This window comes from Pleurodeles waltl, chromosome 6 (genome assembly GCF_031143425.1).
Source record: "Pleurodeles waltl isolate 20211129_DDA chromosome 6, aPleWal1.hap1.20221129, whole genome shotgun sequence".
NCBI lineage: Eukaryota > Metazoa > Chordata > Amphibia > Caudata > Salamandridae > Pleurodeles > Pleurodeles waltl.
Genome location: NC_090445.1, coordinates 541137062 through 541162776, shown reverse-complemented (window position 1 = coordinate 541162776; position 25715 = coordinate 541137062). Strand labels below are relative to the sequence as shown.

Genomic DNA, 25715 nt, shown 5'->3' with positions numbered 1-25715 from the left:
TTGGACCAGTCAAGACAATCCAGCTCTCCCCTACACAGGCATTCCTGTCTGCAATCGCATTACCTGACACAACGCTGAAGGCCGAGAAAGACTGCAGGCTTGTGCTCTACCCAAAAGTGAGTGAGCAAGGAAGCCTCGGAGGAGCTGGATGGCTGCTCCATAAGCACCCATCGTGGACAGTGAGAGACTCGTGGGTGAGAACCAAAAGCAAACTGTCTAAGACTGAGCGCTTACAGTAAAGTACGGAGGTAAGAAGTTCCCAAGGCTAATCATGCTAAGTACCTGACCCGACATGGTGGGAAAAACCTGGACCATAAGAGAGGGAGAACCAGGGTCAGTAACGGGAAGAGGAGCTCACCCACTCCAAGTACCAGGATACCACGCTTTATCTTGTGCATATCTTTTTGTGTTGCATTGTGCAATAAAAGTATTTCTCTTCTTGAAAGTCAATCACTGGGTTGGACAATCAGTATTCACGTGGATGTATATTTGTTGAGTCCTGAGCGCGAGTATTCTCACAATACCTCCCTGAGAAACCTATTACAGTTCGCCGTTGCGACCACTGAGTCAAGTCATGAAGGGGTTGCATTTGATCCAGTTTGCAAAGCTATTGAAGGATGGACTCAAGGGCTACTGAGGCAAGTGACCTCAACCTCCACCGTTGGGGAGCAGTAGCCCCTGCATTCCCGGAGCCCCCACCCCCTCCCCGAAAACGGTTCAACAGTATTCGTAAGATTGTATATGAAACATGTCTGTGAAATTCATATCCTGGGCACCTTGCTCTGCTGTTTAAAGTCCTCCATGCACACCCAATTGCACTCTAGTGGTTCAGCACATCATGGAGTTACAAGTCCTTTAATAGCTAAAGCTGCGTCTATTCTTAATGCAACTCGTTGTTACATTCGTAGGCGAACGGTTTAGGAATATTTGCAGGATTTATATTTCAGAAAGGTAAATAAGTGGACAGTGCTTTAAATGGGCCGGTACTCTCCGGTACTGAGTACCGGCACTTTTTTATTTTGAGAGGGAGAGTACCGGCATATCTCAAGAAAATTGTAATACTTTTAATTGCAGAGTACCGGCACTTCTCAGAAACAAGCAGGCACTCTATTACAGAGTACCTGCACTTCTATTTTTCCATTTAAAGCACTGTGGACGACACAGTATAAGTAAAATTACATGTACATTCAAAAAAGACAGTAAGAAAACATGGCACAATAGGACTTGGTAAGTACTAGTTTGAGGATGCCACTGCTTAAAATGGATCATCAATAAATCAAAAGAGTTAAGGTCAGAGTCGCTGAAATAAGTGGAAAATAAATGGGAAGAAAAAACGCAGAAAGTGGCATCCAAACAGGCTTTCCATAATAAGCTTTCTTCCCACTGTGCGTGGCTCTGCTGCAGTCCCTGGCAGGCGCTTCTCGCCGGTGGGGGCTCGAGGAGCTTGTTGGAAGCATTACAATCAGGTGTGTTCCACGGGTGGCTACAGGAAGTACTTGCAATCGCATTATGAGCAAAACTACCATGATCACGTACAAACTGTGATGTTATTTCATTCCAAGCGTGCGCCACGTTTTTAGCACAAATGCATTGAGCTTACGAGCACTCGAAATGGGGTTTCATTTAATCAATATGGTACACGTGCAACGGTTCAATCCAGAGACCAAGGCTGCAATATCTGCAGTCTGTTTAACTGGGACACACCATGTGTTGAGGTGACGTCCCCTGAACAACACAAAGGGTCAGACAGGACCTTGACTCAAGCTCAGGACGTCCTCGATCACACGAGTAGGTTACAACTGGGGAAGAAGCTCCTCAGCTACGGCAACTCGTATCCAATGGACACAAACAGCCTGGGGCTTAGGTTCTTCCACGGACTGGATAGAGGTCCCTCATTGGCCCACACAGGGGTGGAGCTCAACAAAACAAGATCAAAGGCTGTGTGGCTGATAAGAAAAGGTGACAGACACTAACATGACACACCAGGTGGATAACAAAAATAGCAAGACGCAACTGAGGAATACATACTCCACATTCAGTTTGCAATCTAGCATTCTAGGGCATACCTGAAGTGAAGTAACAGCACAGTGGATGCAGCCAATGTGACTTACAGCTTCAGAAGCTGTAAACATTAAGCGAAATTCACAGTGCATTTCCTTGATTAACACATTCGCTGCTGAGACCCATAAGCACCCCATTGCCAGAACGTCACCCAAACGTAAGGACCTCACAATGAAGTTAGTCCCTTTCTCATTCAGGACTGTGTAAATGAACCATACAGCATAAAACCCACTTTATTACAGCATAATTGATGAGCTATTCCAGATCGACATAGTGCCTCCAAACTCCTTGCAAGCGCTGGCCTGCTCACTGACCAGCAACGACTGCACCAAGTAGCAGCTCCGCGACCACCGAGCCTTGGACGAGTTTAGAAGGCGCCGATTTAAATCTAGCCCTCATTGCAACCACTCGCTCGGGAGAGTGGAAATTAAAGGAGGCAGAACATTAAATCTTGATGACAGTCACATAATACTAACTAGGTCAAAGTCAAAGAAGCCGACTGCCGCTCTCTGACTTTATGCATGCAATTTATTGCTGCTTAATGAGCAATATGAGGGGAGAATGTTAATGTTGTTTACATTCCAGACTACATCTACAGGATGAAATGCAATTGAGACGGGCGCATCGTGATTAAGCACCGCACAACCACAAAACTCAAGACAGATGTGGCTCCCCCTAGGCGCTCTGCTCATGAAAGGGAACGCCATTCCGTTCATTAACAGGGCCATGAAATTTACAAGTAAATAAAGAGACAGCTCCCCATATAAAACAATCTAAACATAATTACAGAGGGAGCATAATTGAAAGGCCACCTTTAAGCAGGCTGCACTGGAAACACGTGCGAGCAGGAGTGCAGCTTCAGGGCCGGCAGTGGAAGAGTCTTCAGCACTCTACCGCACAGATCAGCGCCTAACAACAAGACCTTCCACCGGCAGCACCCCAGCCTAGTGCAGTAAGCACGGTATCAGTTTAAGAGGTAATAATTTAAAAAAATCAATCATCGGCAAAGCCAATAGTGATCGCCTACGCAAGAGCTATTGGCTTTGCCAATGTGTTTTAGCCGTGTTGTTCACTGGCGTGGCTGCTGTTCAGCATGGCTAAAAGTTAGTGGCATAGAGGAGAGTGGTGTGAATTAATGAAATGCCATTTGTAAAAGCGCAACAGTTACCAATTGCAGGCATCACAGTGTTAAAGTGAGCATAGCAGATGAAACACTGAAGAAATTAATAAGAAAAGATCTCTCAAAGAACCATACAAAGAGTGTTCTATGTACCTTTCACTTATTTAGGAAAGAGACAAGTTTTCAGACCTTTCCTACAACTGACCAAGTTCTTATTAGCCCGAAAATCTGCCAGCAAGTTGTTCCACAGATGAGTAGCTCTAATGCCTAAGGGCATGAGCATTTTGAATTTCTCCTTCTTGAGGAAGTAATTGAGGTCCCGAAGATCTAGGATAGGACGTAAGCCCTTGTCCTTTTGCATCAACAGAAAGTAGCAGGAATAACAACCACAACCTACTTCTGGCACAGGGACCCTCTCTATGGCTCCCTTGGCCAAGAGAGCCACGACTGCCTGGTGGATAAGTGCCAAATAATCCTCTGGTATGCAGCTGAATGATTGAGGAATGGCTGGTGGGGCAGATTCTAAGGGGAGGGAGTAGCCCCTCCGAACTATCTGCAAAGCCCACCTGTCCGTAGTGATGGACTCCCAGTGGGGCAGGTGATGGTGAATCCTGCCGACAACTGGGTCGGAGTGAGGGGACGGACTAGGAGGGTTTGGAGGCTGCAGCGGGGGCAGGGGTTGGCTTAGGCAGACCTCTGGTTCCCCGTCTCACGCCCATGTGGGATTCCCAGTCCCCGGCCACGCAGCAGCTGAACAGCATGGGTGGCACAGTGGCTGGGTCGGGGACGCAACAGGGAGGTCTTTCTGTGGCCATGAAAGGGGCGAAAGGCAGACTGTTAGGGGTGAGGGGCAGTAGAAAGGCCAAGGGACCGAGCCGTAGCCCAGGAGTCCTTGAACCTCTCCACGGCCGAGTCCGCCTTGTCTCCAAAGAGACGGGAGCCAAAGGGCATGACTATACGAGACTGTTGGACATCCTCCGAAAAACCAGAAGTAGGCAACCAGGTGTGGTGCCTAAAGGCCACGTCATCACAACCGATCTGCCTAGAGAGTCGGTCGTGTCCATTCCACATCGGATCGTGAACTTTGCCGCATCTCTCCCATCGGTGACAGCTTGGGAAACGAGGGCACGGGCCTCTTCCGGTATCTGCGGCAGAACTTGCATGACCGTATCCCACATATAGTGGGTATAGCATCCCAAAAGGCATGCGGTATTCACGGACCGCAGCGCAAGACTGGTGGAAGAAAACATCTTCTTCCCAAATTGGTCCAGCCTTTCCGATTCCCTATCCGGGGATGCGGAAGGGAATGCACCCGAGGAAGAGGAAGCCTGGATGACAAGACTCTCAGGCGTGGGGTGTTGGGAAAGGAATTTAGGGTCGCTCGGGGCATGCCGATGGCGGCGTGCAATAATCATGTTCCTATGTTGGGATTGGACCAAGTACCCAAGAGGACATTAGCTCGGGATTCACTGAATGGTAGAAGGGGCTCAGATGTGGAAACCCCTGGCTGAAGCACCTCCGTCAGGAGATTTGACCTGACCTACACAGTAAGCAGCTCAAGGCCAAGGACCTCAGCCGCCCTACTGACCACCACAGAATAAGTTGCTCCCTCCGCCATAGCCAAAGTAGGAGGAGACAGCATGCCAGGATCTGGAGAAGTGTCCAGGCCACTGGCCTTGCCCAACTCATATGCCCAGTCCAAATTAGAGTCATCCTGGTATTCATAAGGGTCCAGGGACCCCTCCAATCCTTCCCTGAATTCGTACTCATAAGAAAAAGGGTCCAAATCCGAACTGGGGCAAGTAGGCCCCATCAAAGACAGAGGAGGCGTCTGTACACACTGTTCCGACTCAGAGTCGTCGGGGATAAGGATTGGGTCAGCGTTGATGGTGGGCACCACCGACAGCAGGAGCGTCAACAATCAAACCGGCGCCGGGGAAGGTCTCAGTGGTACAACCAGCGTCGGTGCGGATCTGGAGGGGACCTCTGTGGCCAGACCCGAAGCTGCAAGCGCAAAACCCGAATGCCCCCCAACCGAACCCCCTGGGCCCGAAGGTGCCTGTCATATAGGGGTCGGCCTGCCCGAAAATGAGGCGCATGGCCTCATAAAATTTCTTTAATTAGACAGGGGTCGCTCCGGTTCCCGGACATACGGGGAAGCATGGAGCGGACCCAGAACCAGCTCTGAAGACAGAGTCCTTGAGCGTCCATGCTCCTCCCGTGTTGCATCAGCCGAGTGACGGAGTTAAGTCGAATGTTGACTGGACCGCTTCGACAACGACTTCTTACCTGTGCCCAAAGACTTTGAGGAAGAAGAATGGTGGTGGCTTTGCGAGCAGTCTCCAGACCTTCCCCTCGAGTGATACCGGGACTTATGCGGAGTCGAGCGCCGGGCCACCATGAGCTTGAGTGACTGTTCCCTCAAGGCCTTCGGGTGCATGGCCCAGCATTCGGAGCATGACTTTGGGTTGTGGTCGCGCTCCAAGCACTACAAACAGACATGATGCGGTGACAGTCCTCGCACGGCTTGAAACCGGTCTTCGGGAACACCTCGACGCACAAAAAACCTCAACAAAACAGTCAAAATCGGTCAAAAAGAGACCAGGATAGCTCTCTCTGGATCAGCGCAGCGTGGAAAGAACTGACGTCACTGCGCTGAGGAGTCGCCTATGTACTACTCCCAATGTCATCACGGCAACTATGACGCCAATGACGCCCGCGGATTCGACCAACGCCACCTACGGAAGCACAAGGCTATTGCTTGAAGAAAAAATCTCCTGATCCAGTCAGACGCCTGGGGAAAATTCTAAGGTAAGGAATCTGCAGATAGAATTCTCTATCAGGTAAAGCTATTAACCGGCAATGTGATCTTTTACAGCAGGATTTTTTTAACCCTGTTTCAAAGCATGTTTTTTGAGACCTGTTTTGTCTTCAATATTAACTTGTGTCACTTTTTGTGCAGCATTCCTTGACAAATATATTCAGAAGAGTAGCACAGATGCAATTTTAAATCTCTCTCTCAATATTCCAGCGCAAGATCTGAGTTAGAGACAAATTACAACAGCGTGCATAAGTGGAAGAAGACACAGGGTGGGGCTGTCCAGCTGGAGGAGTGGGAAAGGTTAAGGGATGGCAATGGGTGGAATAACATGGAGGTCAACACAGGGGGGATTGAGGTAAGGTCACGTCTGTGTTGTACCTGATGTTGGCCAGACTTAACCAATAGATTTGTAGAGCGCTTCTTGTCACCTATGAGGGTGTGCAGGCGCAGGCAGGGTCCAGTTTAATTATCCGAATAGCCAGGTCTTCAGGGACTTTCAAAACTCTAAAAGAGATGGGGAGGTCCAGAGTTGAAAGGGTAGCTTGTTCCATGTCTTCGCTGCTAGGTAGGAGAGGGAATGACCTCCACATCTGCTGTGTCGGATGCACGGGGTGAGGGATACAGAAAAGGAAGTGGAGTCTGGTGGGCTGATAGACGTTCAGGAAGTGGTTCAAGTATGTGGGTCCACAGTTGTGCAGGGCCTTGTATGCATGGGTCAGGAGCTTAAACTGGCATCTTTTCTGTACAGAGAGCCAGTGGAGTGTCCTGAGGTAGTGGGGTGATGCAGGTTTATCTAGGGAGATTGAGGACGAGTCTGGCTGCAGCATTTTGTATGGTCATACTCATCGGAGGTGAGCTGCAATCCCTGTGTAGAGCATTGCTGCAGTCCGGTCAGCTGGAGATGAGGGCCTGGGTGATAGTGCATCTTGAGTTTTGAAGTAGCTATTTGACGGAGTTGACCTGAGCAGTGAGTTAGCTTGTTGTCCAGAATGATGCCTATGTTTCTAACATGGTCAGTGGGGGGCAGGAGTAGGTACGCGTTCTGAGAGCCATCAGGATGCATCCCATGATGTACAGCTTTTGTTTCTGAAGATCGGCATCTCTCTCTTATCTGTGTTGAGCTTCAGGAAGGTGTCCTTCATCCGGTTAGCAATGTCCATCATGCAGCTGTGGAAGTTGGTCTTTGTATTGGTGGTGTCTTCAGAGAAGGAGAGGATGAGTTGTGTCTCGTGAGGGTAGGATATGATGTTGAATCCAAAGGTTTTGGCAAAGCTTGTCAGAGGAGTCATATAAGTGTTGAAGAGGGTGGGGATGAGCAAGGATCCTTGAGGTACTCCACAGATGATTTCCTTGGGTTCAGAGGCGAAGGAGGGAAGGCAGACATTTTTAATTCTTCCGGAGAGGAAAGAGGCTATCCATCTGAGAGCGGCTACTTGGATGCCTATGTTGCGCAACCCTGTGATGCGTGTGTGGTGGGAGACAGTACTGAAGGCTGCCGATAGGTCTAGGAGGATCAGAGCCACAGTCTCTCCTCGGTCGAGTAGGGTCGTCGGAAGCCACGATGCGGGCAATCTCACTGCTATGGTTGCTATGGAATCCGGATTGGGAGGGTTCGACCAGGAGGTTCTGTTCCAGAGGAGAAAAAAGTAGCACAGGAGACTTAATAAAATGTACACAGAAGCACTAGGTTAATTCTGGAGGATGTGTAGGCAGTAGGGGACAACCATCTTCATACGGTGGCAATGCTCCAAGGAAGGAGGTCATGGCACTCAATGGAACGATAAGGAGATATCCTCTCTTTATTGACCCTGGTCTGGCAGTGCTGGAACTTAAATCTTAGCAATGGGAGAATACTTGAAGGGCCGTTTGGAAGCTTGTGTGGTCTGGTTATCGCCAAGCACTGGAAGAGTATAGCTGAACAAGAAAATATGGAGAGGGCCACCTGGAAGGTTCCAGTCCTCTTGGTGTGGTTATCGTCATGCACTGCAAGAGTTTAGATCAGTGGTTCCCAACCTGTGGTCCGGGGACCCCTGGGGGTCCACGAAGCCTTCTCAGGGGGTCAGTGAGAGCCTAGAAAATTTAAAAAAATGTAACAAATATTGACAAATTAGGTCCCCAGCTTCCAGTAATGACTCAGGTGGGGGTCCCCGGATTCCCATGATGATTCAGTGGAGGTCCCTAGGTTCCATTAATGTTAAAGTGGGGGTCCACAGAAATCAAAAGGTTGGGAACCACTGGTTTTGATGAACTGGGCAAAATTAAGAGAATAAGGAGAGGGCCAGACGGAAGTTATATACCAATTACTCCTCTCTATCTGGTTATCACGAAACACTGGAAGAGTCTAGATGAACCAGACAATATGGAGAAGCCCAGCTGGAAGGTTATGTAGCAATCAATCCTCTCAGTCTGGTTATTGCCAAATATTGGAAAAGTTTGAAAGAACCAGCCTGGAATTGTGGGTTTGAAGTTATGAGATGTTATAGTAATGGAAAGTCTTATTTAGCTAGTGTGATATGAAGGACAGGTTTCTAACAATCTCCTTCCTGGTGCTCGACTAAATGGCCAGAGAATACAGGAATCTTACAAGACCATCGAGTCTGATAGCTTGGGATCTTCCTAACTAACATTGTTTGACTGCATGACTGGCTGTGGGATAAACCGCATCAACTGAATATGATTTACCTCTTTCTACCCCCTTCTGTCTTGCTCTTCCTGTTATAGCTCCTGCGACCTGTAATTGAATGCTTTGCAGAGTCAGTCTCTGCAGAACGTGCCATGTAAGCTTCTTTTCATATTTGGGGGCATTCAAGCTGAGTATGTGAGACATTTCAAAGCAGCAGCATCTTTCCTCAAGATATTGTGCCTCGCCTCTGTCCAATGAAAAGAAAGATCCTGATCTCAACAAAAAAAACCTTGACTGACTGAAAGTGAAGAAATTAGTTTAGTTTTGCTCAAGGTCATCTCTTGAAACAGTACTACTTTTCTGGCGCTAGAGCCGTGTACCAACGAAAAATATGCAGTTGAAAGCATCAATTTGTTAACACATTGTGACAGTAATTTTCAATTACTTTAATAATTTCAATATGGTGATTTGTTTAGCAAAATGTAATGGTCCCTAAGGGCTGCACTCAGAAGAGGTTTTGCTCTCCTAAGACCCAGCTGGGAGCAGCAGAACAATTTGCGACAGAGAATAACCTACTGTAAAAATGTCCTGCATTATGAGTACGTAAAATATTTCTCTGTGGTGGATTTGTAAATGCAGGTGCGCAACGTGGAGGGGAGTTTCTATGATGGTCCTGCAAATTGCCGAAAACACCTACAAAGTTGTAAAGTAATATATATTCGGACAAATTTGCACCCTGTTTCTCACCTTCGAAACAAACACAAACTCAGTTCTGTGAAAGGCATGTGTAGGTGTGTTTATAAGGAGTGAAAGAGGAGAGAACACCACTATAATTCATGGGGCACAAGGTAAAGGTCTTCTGCACAAGGAAAGAATTTCCTTCTGAAAAAACAAAAGAAAATAAACTACATGAGCAAATTCACATTTCAGTATTATTTACTTAAGTAGGTGTACATTTTAAACAGAGGAGAATTATAGGTGAGCACTGCTTGCATGAGTATTCCTGGAAAGCCACAGCATTTGTGTTCCCAGCACCATCTTGCGTATTTGTTGCGAGGCACTGTTGTTAACAAGAAAGGGCTAGGAGCCCACCAGTTGCTTACCATATGTTGGCTTGCCTCACAATTGGTCACTGGAGGCCAAGCATCATTTCCGTTCTTTCTGTGGAGCATGAACCAAGCACTGATTGATTCAACTTAATCAATGCCCGTCTGCTGCTCCTGACACGATTGAGGTACCCTTTTGTTCTTAACTTTTAGTGCCATGCACACAGTAGTCATGTGACCAGCAAAAATGAGCTTGGCAGGACAAAAAAAACTGCAAAGTTTTATTTTCTATAGTTAACTTCTTTTATTTTGCCAAGTTTAATTTTCTCACTTTGCACTCATGTTTTTGCTTGTGGGTACTGTTCTCAAAAGATTTTATTTTGTTAAATATATTTATTGGAATTTCAGAATGAAAAATACAAACATTGGACAGAACAAGAAAAAGAATTTGCTAGTTCTTACTGGATGTTGCGATATTGACATACTTGGATGGTTGGGGGTATGGTAGGGCATACCAGGGACCTGATAAGTGTTCAGAAGGATTAGCAGTGAGTGAGCATGTTGCCTTAAGTAAGGAAGTAAAGTAAGTAAGGTGTGGGAGGACAAGATTGGGGGGGGGTGGTCAGTGTCGTGCAGTTATGATATTCAGTAAGTGGGATGTTGTGGGCTACGTCTGTATATTGGCTCTCCGAATAGTGGTGCAGGTCTGTATAGGAACCAGCGTGGGTCTGGGATATGATGACTGTGACTAAATCTGTAGTCTTATGTTGTCTGGGCATTGTACGCGTAGTACACTTATGATCATGGTTTAAGCTTATTCATGTGAACTTCTTGCTGGAAGTGAGTCATTAGGGTGGCCCACTGAGGAGAAATGGGAGTTTGCACAATTGTCTTGCTTCTTCAAAGGAACGTATCCTCCTCAGCAGCACCCAATCAATTTTTGTACTGCACCTTACCAAGGTGCAACTAGGGGGGTGGGGTTTTGGGGACCTCCAGTGTAGTGTGATGGTTCTTTTGGCTGGGAGGAAGAGCAGGAAAGCAAAGCAGGATCGAACTTTCTGTCGCTTCTGACACCTGAATATGCCAAGAGATCATGCCTCTAAGGTGGTTAGGTCCGGGAGTTCCGTGACAACCTGCAGGGTGGTGTGTATTGAGCACCAGATGTTGTGTAAGGTAGGGCAGGTCCAGAGCATGTGCTTGAGGTCAGCATTGGGGAATTGGCAGTGTGGGCATGTCGCATGCACGTTGGGAGGCTACTGTTCTCAAAAGATAGTGATTATCTTGTTCTAAATATTTAAAAACAACATTGTTTCTTTGTTATGTGTAATTTCTGAAATGATGCTTTAACACATAATAATGCAGTACTCCCCACACCAATCCACCCCTCTCCAATCCATCCCACCCCACACCAATCCAATCCACCCCACTCCTACCCACCCCACCATACTTCAAACCACTCCACTCAAATCTAATCCACCATACTTCAATCCAACCCACCCCGCTCCAATACAATCTACCCCACTGAACCCAATCCAATCCAACTCACTCCAGTCAAATCCACCCCATCCAGTCTATTCCAATCCACCCCATCCCAATCCAATCAACTCACCCAAGTCCATTTTTTTCCACCCCACTCCAATCCACCCCAGATCCAATCCACCCCACTCAACTCCATTCCCATCCAACACAATCCACCTCACTCCAACCCACACCATCCAAACCCACTCTACTCCAATCCACCCTATCCCACTACAATGCACCAACTCTACTTAAATCCGCCCCACTACCTCAATCAACTCCATCATATTCCACCCCAATCCACTCACCCCACTCTATGACACTACACTCTACCACACTACCAGTCACTGTATCACTGAACCCTACTCCCCTCTACCCAAGTATGACACTCTACTTCCCATACTCCCTGCTCCACTCTATGACACTACTCCCCCACTCCACAGCACCCTACTTCAACAAAACCACTCTTCTCCCTTTACTCCATCTACTCCACAACACTACTTAAACAAATCCACTCTACAACACTACTTAAACAAATCCACTATATGACACACTACTCCCCCACTCCATGTTATGACCCTCTACTCCGCTTCACAACAATTTACTTCCTCTACTCTACAACACCATACTTCAACAAATCCACTCTATAACCCACTACTCCCCCTACTCCACTCTGACACTCAACTTCAACAAATCCATTCTACAACACTATACTTACCGACTCTGCTCTATGACTCACTACTCCCCTCTACTTTAATCTACTGCTCCCTACTCCACTCTAACACTTTTTCAACAAACTCAATCTACTACACTCTATGACATTCTACTCCCACTACTCCACTCTATGACACTCTATTTAAACAAATCCATTCTACACTCTATTCCCCCTACTCTGCTCGATGACACTCTACTTCCCTCTTCAACACTTTACTCCAACAAGTACACTCTACAAACACTCTATTCCCCTACTCCGCTCTATGACACGCTACTCTCCTCTACTTCACCTACTTCACTCTACTCCCCCATTCCACTGTACAACACTCTACTTCAACAAACCCACTCTATAACACTCTACTCCCCTCATTCACACTTGACACTACACACCACCAACTTTTAGCCATAATGAACAGCAGCCACACTGTGTACATAATGGCTGAAACACACTGGCAATGCCAATAGATCTTGCATAGGCGCGATCTATTAGCTTTGCCAAACCTTGTTTTAGAATGTTGTTAACGTTGGAAATCTAATCCAAACAGAATCGTAAGCATCCAGGAATATGTTGTGTACTTCTACAATGTAAGCTTGATGAAGTGGGCTGTAAGACTTCTGGCCTAAATTGGAGGCAACAGTGTGAAATGCATAATCTTTAAAGAAGGGTTATCCATCTACTTACGTTTGTCCTCGAAGATATTCTTGGACTTCAAGTAGACCTCCGAAGGGTCCAGTTTTGGCGAGCCTGATCGGACCAGATTTGGCGGGAAAGGCAAGGGTTGCGGAGCTGTTTCATTTGGAACAATTGCTTCCATACTTCCGGTTACCTCTTGCTTATCGCCTTTCTACAATGAAAAAGAGAGCACCCTTTCGGTTTCCATAGAACACAATTTCGCTAAAAGGCAGACTACTTTGAAAAAGAGGTTTCAATTTTCAGAATTAATTGACAGCTGAGATTCACAGCTGTGTAGGACTTATTTCATTTTAACATAGACAAACATAATTCAAAAAAAATGTGGGCATCATAAATTGGAATGCGCACTCCATCAGCCTCAAACAGAAGCAGATTATGAAAGCACAGCACACACCTGAGCAAACAATACGAACAATAAGCAATCATCAGAGTATGTCCCAGCTGAATATTCCTGCTGCTTGGCCTGTCGAGATCGCGACTGTCAGGCTGAGACAGTGACTACCTCACACAGAAGAATCAAGGTAAAGATGCTTTACAGATACACGTTTTCCTTTTATTAACATCCCTGAATGCCTTCACTATTCCAATATGTCACATATGATTGCAGAAAGCATTCACATACAAAATAAGCAGTTTGCATACATGAAAACATAGTGGTGGTTTAACGCTCTCTCAGCTGCAGGATGTTTAAGATATTTTATCCAGTGTTCCACAAATGCTGTCCCTACCGTTTGGGCAATATTGTTCAGTAGCACAAGCAGATCGTTAAACTTCTACCTGGGTCCTGGGCCCACAGTGGCGTCTACAAAAAGCCTGGTTCTAGGCCAGGCTTCACCTTATGCATCATTCTGGTGAGTCTGACCTTTTTTTTAATTTTTTTAAATTTTTTTTTTTTAAGAGCCAGTGAGAATAAAGGTTACAGATGCAGCCTATCCTTTAGGGCGGAGGGGCCATGCTCCACCCCCCTTTTGCCCCTCATGAAGAGTGCCTGTCAGGCTGAGCAAAGGTCAGCCGGACAGACACACTTCATGTTCAGCTCAGGCAGCCAGGAGCAACCAGGAGCTCCTCGCTGCCCGAGCTGAATTTTGCTAGGCTGAAGAGGTCACAGCTCCTATGGGCGTGACCTCCTAAGCTCAGCAAAGGTGCCTTTAGGCCTTTTGCCTTGGTGACGAGGCTGACAGGCACTTTAAAAGAGTGGAATGGCATAGAGCAGAGTAGAGTTGTGGAGTAGGGTGTCACAGTGGAGTAGAGTGTCGCAGAGTGGAGTGGAGTAGTGGGTCACAGAATAGAGTGGAATAAAGTGGCATGGAGTGGCGTAATGGGAGTTACGTAGAGAGTCAGATTGGAGTAGTATCAGAGTGGCATACAATGGAGTCGAGTGTTGTGAGTGGCATACAGTGGAGTCCACTGTAAGAATGGTGTTCAGTTTAATGGAGTAGAGCATCGTGGAGTGGAGTGTCTTAGAATGGAGTGTTGCAGAGTGGCCTCGGGTGAAGTGGCGTAAAGTACAGAGTAGGTTGACAGAGTGCAGTGGCATAGAGTACATTGTTTTGGAGTAAAGTGGCATAAAGAGCACTGACATACACTGCAGGTCATACAGTGCAGTGGCGCAGAGTGTAGTGGCACAGGGTGTAGAGTGGTGTACAGTGCAGTGGCATCTAGTAGATTGTTTCAGAGGAGACTGAAGTGGTGCAGAGTGGAGTGGTGCAGGGCAGAGTGGTGTACAGCGCAGTGAGTTAGAGTACATTAAAGTGAGTGGAGTGATGCAGAGTACAGTGGCATAGAGTGTACTGGCGTAGAGTGCCCTACGGTGCTGTAGAGTTGAGTGGTGCACAATGGAGTGCAGTGTTATAGAATAAAGTTGTACAGAGTGGAGTCCAGTGGTAAGAGTTTAGCCTTGCAGAGTAGAGTGTTGAAGAGTGCAGTTCTGTAGAGTAGAGCTGTGTAGAGAGCAATTGTGTAGAGTATAGTGGTTCAGATAAGAATAGAGTGGCGTAGAGTGCAGTGACATAGAGTGCAATGGTGTTGAATGGCAGAGCATGCTGTGGCATAGAGCAGAGTGTTGTAGTTTAGTGGCCCACAGTGCAGTGGTCCAGAGTAGTTGGCAGAGAGTGCATTGTTTTTGCATAAAATGGTGCAGGGCGAAGTGGCATAGAGTGTAGTGCTGCAGAGTAGATTGTTTCAGAGTAGCGTGAAGTGGCGTGGTATGCAGTAGTGCAGGGTAGGGTGGAGTGGCGCGGGGTAGAGTGCAGTGGCAGAGAATGCAGTGTTGCAGAGAAAGGTGGGGTGGTGTGGAGTTGAATGGAATGGACTTAAAGGATGTAGAGAGCAGTGGTGTATAGTAGGGTGAGTGCACTGGAATGCAGTACTGTAGAGTGGCGTACAGTAGTGATATAGGGTACAGTGGTGCAGAGTACAAAATAGTGACAGAGTGCAGTGACGTAGAGTACAGTGGCAAAGAGTGGAGTAGCATAGATAGAAGTGGTGCAGAGCAGAGTGTAGTGGCGCAGTATGGAGTGATGCAGAGTACAGTGCAGTGGTGTGAAGTGGACCAGAGTGGAGTATGCATCGTGAGATAGCCCACAGCCATTATAGACAACATATCTTCAATTGAAATGACCATTACATTTACAGTTCTACTGCTAAAACTATACAGCGCACAAACGAAAGTGAATGGAAATGTCATCACCTATTGTATTGATGTGTTTTGATCATATTCAAATATTTGTTTCTACTTCATTTCAGAATTACCAAAAATGTGCCTCATTTGTGTTTCTCTAATTCTGATCTATTCTGAAATATCTGCACATTTCATTTACAGACATATTCATTTTGTTGTGTGCTAGAAAAAAATATACCGCCTTCTATCCAGCACACCCCCAATAGCCAGTATGATTGTCACATAAATCCTCTCACTTTGAAGTCAGAGAAAGAAAAGTACACACCAAGCTCCCTCAGAGAACAGGGCCTGATATATTGTTTCTCTGAACACACAGCAAATGTGACAAGATATGAACAAGATTTAAAGGCCCCTTTAAAGAAATTGAACACTGGAGAAAACAGGGAATGGGATACAGAAGGGAGGAACTCAAGCTGGACAGCCTAAAAAAAATAAAGTCAGCAAATAGAAGGCAACCAAATGTAAAGTAGAAAACCTAAAGACAATGGAAAGTAATGAGCAGAATGCAGTTCCACAGAAGCTTTCCAAATGTCACTGAGATGATGTAAGCATACAGACAGCTGAGTTGTCTGGTAGGCTTTGACCTAAAAACGACTGCAGAAAGGCTACAGGGCAGAATGTCTGTGGGATGTAGTAATCACATATAATCACACATGTGATTGGAAACTAACCTCCTGTCAGTGGACAGGAAAGCTCTGATCACCCTGCAGTTTTAGATAATGCTTCTGATGCGTTCAGCAAGATTCCCCGAATGTGCAGTAAAGCGCAGGTCTTTTAAAGAAGTTGACCTCTGAGTTACCAGTTACAAAATACATGGGACGATCGGCAAATTTTGTGCATCACAATCCCTGAAAGTTATTTGTTATGTGGTACTCTAGCTGAAAATGAATCAATTTGATATGCAGTGTGAAAGAAATATGAATCTTTAGCCTGGAAAAGAGAACCAAATTCACAACTCAAAACAAGCATCAGACTCTGCAACCAGTTGAAATACTCCATCTCGAGTGTCTGAAGTAGACCGTGGTTTTAAGTATAACCATTTAGCAAGAGTAGCATAATTTAGCCAGTTTCTTTGTATGCTTCAACTGCACTTATGAGGAGCAGCACATCCATCTTTATTTAGAATTTCTGCAACAGTGAGGGCCAACATGGGGGAAACTGGACTAACAGCAAACCTTTCTCCTTCTTCATTATATTCAGGACCCACTGGAGGTCACCACCCAGCAGAATTCTAGAAACAGTCTTCCTGTATAGATAAGAGGTGATAAAGTCCAGAGATATAAAAGAGCCTCTAAGCGTCCATGCCCTAAATTCAAATAAAGACTGTGAACCAAGGGAGGTGAACGCAACATGATTGCTTCAGACACATATACAATTTACTTTACACTTGAAAAATGCTTTGGGTACTGCATTATGGTGGTGCGATTGAGAGCACACATTCTTTCTTTACATTTCTAAAGACTCTCAAAAAAATGTTGTGAAGAGATACTGCTCAACAGCTATAAGGTCACAACTTTAATGCAAGCAGTTGGAAAGACGGGCCAAGTTACTTATGGATTTGGGCACCAAGTTGGCTGTGTCAAGAGCCGGAGCTCTCCAATCCTTCACACGTAACACAGCATGTGACAACAAACTATGAATTTACAAACACCTCCCAATTACCTCAATCCATGCAGAATACCTCAACTTCATTCTCCTCTCCAATGCTCTTACACTAGTATGCAGCAAGTTCACACTCCAACTTTGCCCCATCTATTCCATGTGTGCTCGATTAGGTGTCTGGGGAGATGACGCAGTCTTTAAATATAACCAGATATGTAGTAACACAGTATTAGTGGTTGCCAAGTGAGACACTGTCTGGTTGTGGCGAAATAGACAAACCATATGATAATTGGTTTAAAACTCTGGATTGGTGCACGATGACAAACAAAGTAACCTTTCACAGCTCCTGCTGTCCCAAGAAATTTGAAAAAAATAGGACCTATAGAGGGAATATCACTGACTATTAGTCATGTAAAAAAAGTGACCCGAAAGGTGGAGATGAAAGACAATACGGATAGCATTATGGAGAACACACACAAGTCATTCCAGATCAGACATAAAACATGAATGGGTCAACATGTAAGAACGAATCTTTGATTGCCAAGTCTGATATTGATCCATGACCAATGAGGGGTTCCCAATTGGTGAGGTGGGAGTAGCGAATACCCAGACTGAGTTAAACATCTAAAGCATGGGTTCATTCTTTTTATTTCCCTTTGGAAATGAAATACAAATGTTTAAAAAATCTTCTGTGACAATTGCCCACTTACACCTTGGTTTTCAAAGTGAACGACCTGCCACCTCTGTACCCCATTAGTAACATGAAGCTCCACTGTTCACCCATCCACATATCCACTCCTAAACTTCTCATGTACTGCATCACAACCCAGAATCATCTCACTCCTTGTACCGCTAAACTAGAACACGTACCTATGGATTTTATGGCAATCATTTCTCTACTCTCATTCATGAGCCAGATGTCTTCAACACAGAGATCCCACTGTGAAGATAAGTGTGCCCATAATCATACTTTCCAAAAGCCTGAGCTTCCTATCCAGTGTTTAGCCTGTTGAAGATTGTCCCGCTTATCACCTAATGCACCCAACACCTTGCTCCACTTGGTCTATGACAAAGGACTTCATTTGATAACAGATGTACAGTGTTTCTGATTTAGATGATACACTCCTAGAAACAAATAAAAATACATAATACTGAAATATATATAGTTTGTAGTAACTTCCAATTCTTAACCAGTTAATTAAAAGCCCACAATATTTTTCTGGAATCAGTAGGACAGTCTTTTTTTTTTTTTTAAACAAAGTCTCATAATATATGAAAGGACAGGGAAAGATTACATGTAGTATTAGAGGACCAGAAGCTCATGCAATCAGAAAATAGATAGTTTTCCAAAAATCTTTATTTGGGGTCTTTGCCACTCTGTAACATCCACCCCCCACTTGATTAGGCATTCTAATTTGTAAGACACAAACCAAATAAAATTCATAGACAGAGCCGTAAATAAAGATTCTCATAATGAAGAACAAAGTTGTTGGTATGATCACTGAACAGAAGGATAGATTTGGATGAGTCTTCAATTACATTTCAAAATGACATCAAGTATCTTAGCACTGTGTTGAAAGACTACAGATGGAATAACAGACCTCACAGACTATCAACAATATTTTAAAATGGTTAAAGATGTGATAACCAGGTAATTGCTTTCTTTCAGGTAATGATTCAAGCCAAAATTTCAGAGAAAGCATCCTCCTGAATTAAAAGAATGTCTTCTTAGTCCCATTCATATATGTGCACAATTCAGGTTAGGTGGAATTCCCAAGTAGTTAAGAGGATGTTAAGGTGTGTTTGGCTTAAACATAGAATACAAGGGCCAAAGTAAAATAAAACGTTGTGGAAATAACAGATGTACTCAATAAGCAGCGGGGCTAGCACATAGTGATGGAAGCAAGCTTCATCAGCAGAACTAGGCAGAAAAGTAGGAGGGCCATCTCATATGGCAACAACTTCTATTAAGATTAGGGCTAAGGACTGCTGGTATGCACACACAATCGGTCTCTGAGATGAATGTATTTTCTGGAGCACAGGCTCAGTATCAGAGTCATGAAGATGTAGCTGTTCATCTAAAGGTTTGTCTTTGGGAAAGATGGTCAACTTTCAAATATTTTATGACTTGTTCATCATCTTCTTTGCAAAAAAGCAGAAGTTGTCACCAACGAAAGCATAGTAATCCCTCAAAGAGGAGCTGGAGAATTAGGAGGAATTTGTCCCACAATGAGGACATTACTTTAGAATGCAAATTCCCAAGTATTTAAACTCATTGTGGCTGCCGTATTTCACTGCTTCTAGGCACCGGCACCACAATACTGAAACAGAGTGGTAGTACCTTCCTTTCACAGACCAACCTCTAGTAGAGAATTCAACTGGCATGAACAGAAGCTGTGTTCTGTGGAGCAGTAAAATGAAGCACAGGGCAAGCCTGAATCCCAAAACATAAAATCACATCTGCCCCACAGTCGATCGTTTTTTTTTTTTTTAAACAATGTCAACAACCATACTGTCCATTAACAAAGGTCCATTATGGTTATTAAAATAAAAAGAACATGAATATTCCATTCAAATATTCAACGGACATGATGCTATGGTTAAGATCCAAAATCTAATAACCACTGTAGGGCCAGAGATCCCAGCACAATGGAATGGTTTTGCCATGACTCCACCTTTCAAGTGCAATATATGTTTGATATCTGTCAGCAGCTGACCCCTCAGCATCTGTCAGCATCGACTGACCCCTAGGGTTACCAGCAGACCGGTATTGCCCGCCACCAATTGCAATTTAACCCCTTTGCTGCCAGGCCTTTTCCCCCTCCTGTGCCAAGCCTTTTTTTGGCTATTTGGGGTAGTTCACGCGTAAGCCCCCATAACTTTTTGTCCACATAAGCTATCCATGCCAAATTTGTGTCCTTTTTTTCCCCAACATCCTGGATATTGTAAAGGTACCCAGAGTTTGTAGGTTCCCTGGAGGAGACCAAGAAATTAGTGAAAATACAGCTAGAACTTGGTTTTTTTGGGAAAAATGGGGAAAAAGTGCTGCAGAAGAAAGCATAATTTTTTTCCCTGCAAATGGCAACAACAAAGGGTTTGCAGTGTTAAAATCACCATCTTCCCCGCTTTCAGCAAGAGGCAGACTTGAATCAGAAAACCACATTTTTCAACACAGTTTTGGCATTTTACTGGGACATACCCAATTTTTACTATTTTTTTGTGCTTTCTGCCTCTTTTCCAGTTAGTGACAGAAATAGGTGTGAAACTAACGGTGGATCCTGGACAGCTAAACATTTCTGAAAAGTAGACACAATTCTGAATTCAGTAAGGGGTCATTTGTGTAGATCCTTCAAGGTAATCCTATAGAAAGTAACAGTTGAAATAAAAAATATTAAAATTGAGATGTAAAAAACAGCCATTTTTTAAAGCAATATACCGTTACGTCTGCTGGACCCTTCTGGTTGCGGGGATCTATATTGCTTGTAGGTTCATCAAGAACCCAAGGAACCCAGAGCCAATAAATGAGCTGCTCCTTGCAATGGGTTCTCATTGTGTACCGAGTATACAGCAATTCATTTGGTAAAATATAGTGTGTAAAATAGGTATCAACAAAACCTATGTATTTTCTAAATGGGCACAAGATATGGATTTAAGAAGCAGTAGTTATTTGCACATCTCTGAATTCAGAGGTCCCCATACTAGCATGTGAATTGCAGGCATTTCTCAAAATGACTTCTTTCTTACACACTGTCTTACATTTGGAAGGCAAAAATGTAGAGAAAGAATTGGCAATAACACTTGTTCTTCTATTCTGTGTACTGCCAAGTCTTCCGATAAAAATGGTACCTCAAGCGAACGCCCCAAAATGCAGCATGGACACATCACATTTTCCAATGAAAACTGACATGTTTTTTTTTAAAAACTAGGTACCAAGGGGAATCCAGAATGGGAAGACTTGTGAGGCTTTCACCAGGGTCTGTCACCCAGAATCCTTTGCAAACCTCAAAATGTGGCTTAAAACCAAACACTTTTTGCTCCTACTTTGGTGATGTAAAGTTCTAGACTCTGAAGGGAGCCACAAATTTCCTTCCACCCAGCATTGTGTGTGGATAGGCCTAGTGCCTGCGCCAGGGAAGAACCCATAACACAAAGTAGACTCATCAAAATTAACTATTGCAAAACTACCTGTTTTTACAAGGGTGGCACCTGCGGTTTTGGCCCTAGGCTTGGCAGCCATCTAGGGAAACCTACCAAACCCAGACATTACTGAAAACTAGAACCTTGAATGATTCCCCCAGCGTTTTCTGACCCAGAATCCCCTCCAAACCTCAAATTTAACTTAAAAATCACATTTTCCTCTCCTTTCTGTGTGGGATCCCTGCACTGGCACAAATTTCATACCACAAAGAGCTCCCCTTGGTGTCTCGATGAAAGTGATACCTCACTTATGTAGCTGGAACAAGTGCCTGTGACAGGGAAGGGCCAAAAACATGCAGAAAATGTAGGGGAACCAAAGCGAGTCCAAATGGGCAGGTTTTTTTCAAACATTTTTAGACTGACTCTACTTCGGCACCCACACAAGTGGAGCAGAATATTTAGAGGTACAGATGTGACAATGCTTGGAGGTAGGAATTTTGTGGATTCCAGAACGATCCATCACAAAAATGTAGGAAAAATTTGTGATTTCAGGTTAAGTTGGAGCTTTTTAGGACATTGTGGGTAAGAAAATGGTGTGGGGTGCATTAGAATTACACCACTCTGGACTCACCCACATGTTTAGTTTTCAGATGTGTCTGGTAGGTTTTTCCAGGTGGCAGCATACCAAAGTCCAAAAAGTGCAGAAGCTCACCATTGCAAGTGGGACGATATTGGAAGTTAGCCAAGCTCTCTTGGCCCATGTGTAAAATCAAAACCCAAGAGTCAAGCTACCCCATTTGCCCCCCCAGGAGAAAAAGGTTGTCCCCATTTAATTGGGGAGGGGGCATGGCCGAGTTCCCACCCTCTTTTTATAACAAAAAAAATCTTCCCTGGTGTCAAGTGGGCTTTCTGCCCCCCTTGGGGGTAGATGGGCCTAACATAAATAGGCCGATCTGCCCGCAAGTGGGCAGAAACTGCCAAAATTAATGCCCCCAAAAGGGAGCAACACTTGCCCAAGGGCCCGTCCCCCGCCCCAACAAAAATAAAAACACCATGACCGTTCTCCAGTTTCTTCCCTACGTTTATTGTAAAAACATGCTTCCTGGTCACTGGTGCCTAGACCGGTTTCTGGGGGTTCCTCTCAGTTCCAAAGTGGCCACTGCTGTTAACTACAGAGACGGTTGGGGAGGGAGAAGCATGTTCCAACCTATGCTGATCCATCTTATCAGTTTTTTGGGGATTTTGCAGTAGTTGTTTAGGAAGCTGTTAGAAATGAGGTCTCTAGTTGGCAGTCGGTTTGCACCCTGTCCAAGTAGGGACCCTCACTCTAGTCAGGATAAGGGAAATACCCGCTCAGATAACCCCTGCTCACCCCCTTGGTAGCTTGGCACAAGCAGTCAGGATGATCTCAGAAGCAATGTGTAAAGCATTTGCACATAACACAGTAATAAGTGAAAACACTACAAAAGGACACCACACCAGTTTTAGAAAAATAGCCAATATTTATCTATATAAAACAAGACCAAATACGATAAGAATCCAACATACAGTAAGAAAAATATGAATTATGCAAGATTTACTCAAAACCACAGTTCCTTGAAGTGGATAGCGCCACCTGGGGCTATCACGGCGTCGTGATCAACCAAACCAACAGTTCAGGCGTTGCGGGCCAGACACGCAAACAGTACCTTGGATTTACAGGGCGTCGTGATCCTCGCAGTGAGCTCCGGAGGGTGGCGTTGTCCCCAAAAATTGACAAAAATATGAGGGAAATGGAATGGTTACAGAGGAATTCTTTGTCCCCCCCCCCAATAATAACTCTAATATGTCATATTCTAGTCAGTTTAGGCCAAATGTTATGATGGCTAGGCTAGTTGAACGCCCCATATACGTTGTTTAATACTGTGAGACTCCTGTTTATACTTGATCGCTCCCTGATGGTTTAGGACTTCCATGTTTCCCTTATGCTTGCCAAGTTTCAAATAAAAAGATCCTGTTATTAAGGCACCTATTACTGTCATTCAACTGGCACGGTTACCTTGAGAAGCAATCTGTCATTACTTGCACTTCCCCAGAACAAACTCATCTTTGACACTATATTCCTGCAATTTTGAAGTCAAGTTTGCAATACGCACAGTGGCATTTCACACAACTCCATGTGACAAAATGTTTATAAGAGTTTTATGACCTGTCCTTATGATGAGTCGACTATCACGTACATAGTTCCTGAAATTTTCTACAGCCCAAACACATGGCAAAAATTCCTTCTCAGTAACAGTATACCTTCTCTCAGTATCACTAAGTTCTTGATACGAATGTCATTCCATTCCTCCTTACCAAACCTTTGTGACATCACTCCAGTGCCATACAAACTAGCAACCACCCTGATTATACACTTCTTCATACACAAAGGCTTCCATGTTGATACTTTCACAATATCTCTCTTGATGCAGTGAAATGCCTGCTGTTGGTTATCAGACCATACAAATTCAACATTCTTTCTCGTTTGTTCTCTCAAAGGTCCCATCTTTGCTGCAAAATCATCAATAAATTTGTTATAATATTCACCCAGTCCTGTGAAAGAAAGAAGCTGTTCCTTATTCCCTGGTGCTGGAGCCTTACTGATAGCATCAACAATTGATAATTTTAGGCACCACACCATCCCCTAGATAAGGAATGGCCTAAGTAATCCACATCATCACAAAACAGTTCACACTTCGATCTTTTCAGACTTAACTCATGTTTCTCTAATCTGCAAATTCCATGTATATGTGCATAATGCTCCTGTATATTTCTGAAAACATTTTACAAAATTGTCAACCTCCTTGAAATTCTCTTTGAAACACTGCTGCAGAGGCCAGCCCAAAAGGTATTCTTTTAATTTGATATAACCCCTGTGGCATGAAGAAAGCAGTTAAATGTTCTGAGTCCTCAGTTAATTTGATCTGATGATAGGCAGACCTCAAATCTAACATGGAGAATATTTTGGCACATTCTACCTTGCATTCACCCTTGTTGATGTTAGGCTAAGCATGGCAATCAACAACATTATTAGCAAGCCTTGCTTTCCAAAACTATAGGAGAGACCCAGTCAGAGGATTCAGTCTCCTCTACTATGCTTTCAATCACAGTATCATTCAGCATGTCCTTCAGTTCTTGTTTGACATTTATTGGCAATTCTTTAAAATTTTGCTTTAAAGCACTGTACCCTTCTGGACCTTAATTCTGTGAGAAAAGTTGGTCAACGTACCTAACTTTCTGTTAGAAACAAGACACATTCCTTACTCCTGGTGTTCAAAATTATCCCTGACTTCCATTGATCCTTCCACCCCAACACATTCACCGTTTCACTACAACATACAGTTTTAAATGACCACTCCTTCCTTCGAACTCAAATCATTCCCCATTCCCAAACAATAATGTTGATAGTTGAACCGTCAAAACTCCAATTATATCAGAATACAGTAGCTTCCCAAAATCTATAGTATTTCCAAATTGTTCCAGATATTAGCCAAATATTCTCTAGTCATTATGGTCCAAGGTTAACCAAAATATACTATGAGTACTAATTCAGTGACCAAAACGTTGCCTATACATTTAGCTGTTTTTTTGATTTTGTGGCCTTCTTCACTGATAATCAGTTCTTAAATAGACAAAACAATACCTTGTTGTGCTCCACAATTCTTCCGATACTCACACAAACAATTAGAGTTCTTGTTCTCAAAAGTGCATGCCACTTTAACTCTTTGAAGTGTAACACTTTTCTTCACATTCTTACATACATAGGCACAATCATCCAAGCAGCTGCACTTTTACACTCTGTGCCTGCTGCTGGTCACCAAGGAAATGAAGCAATATGAGTATTGAAGCAATATGAGTATTACTACCTCATCTGTAACTCACATCTGCTTTCTCAACCTTCTGAGACTGAGCTGTTAGAACGAGAAATTTTCACACTACGTACCTCAGATCTGGTCACACCACACATCTTCTGCACCATTCATACTCACAGTAATATTTTTGACAGATGCATCTCAAATGCCTTAGCCCTGCCACCTACATCCTGATCACCCACAACTTTTCCTGACTCTAGACATGAACAAATAACTGATCCTTGATCATTTCATCGCTTATAGGACCAAAATTACATGTCCTGGAAAGCAGCAGTGAATTAATCAAAAGACTCTCCTTCCATTTGTGTACTGGTGTGAAACTTTAATCTTTTCAGAGCAGTATTTGTAGTAGGTTTACATCGATACTCCATTCTCAACCATGCCTTCCCATTAGCATCATGGTCTCCTTGACCCTCCAATGGTTCGGCTTGTGGCAATGTTATAAACAGTACTTGACCCTATCTACCTAATGGTGTAGTAATGGATTTTTCTTCCTTTCTGCTCCCATCCTTTCTCCATCACTGACTTTCATATAAGTGACAATTGTTTCCTTCCATATCGTTCTAAGAATGGGAGGATCTCCTATATACATTTAAAAGCCTTACTGGAGGATCAAAATGCACATTGTATCCAAAATCTTACAAGTAAAGTAATAGAAGGAAACTCTGTTAGGAATGTACCATCCATGATTCCCAAATGCCACATGTAGTGACCCTTAGTTATAAAATGCCACAGGTACCTCCCCTTAGCCAGAAAATGCGAAGTTAGACCAATAAGAACACGGTTAACTTTGGCCAGTGAGAGTG

General features: G+C 44.2%; 1 protein-coding gene across 2 annotated transcripts in view; it reads right to left on the bottom strand.

Moving 5' to 3' along the window:
- The window catches only part of MAGI3 (membrane associated guanylate kinase, WW and PDZ domain containing 3), a 946614-nt gene that overhangs the window by 239802 nt on the left and 681097 nt on the right, over positions 1-25715 (bottom strand). For both annotated transcript variants that reach the window (XM_069238693.1, XM_069238692.1), the window contains exon 12: positions 12586-12748. In XM_069238693.1, the coding sequence (XP_069094794.1) occupies positions 12586-12748 (163 nt within the window). The remainder of the gene's footprint in view (positions 1-12585; positions 12749-25715) is intronic.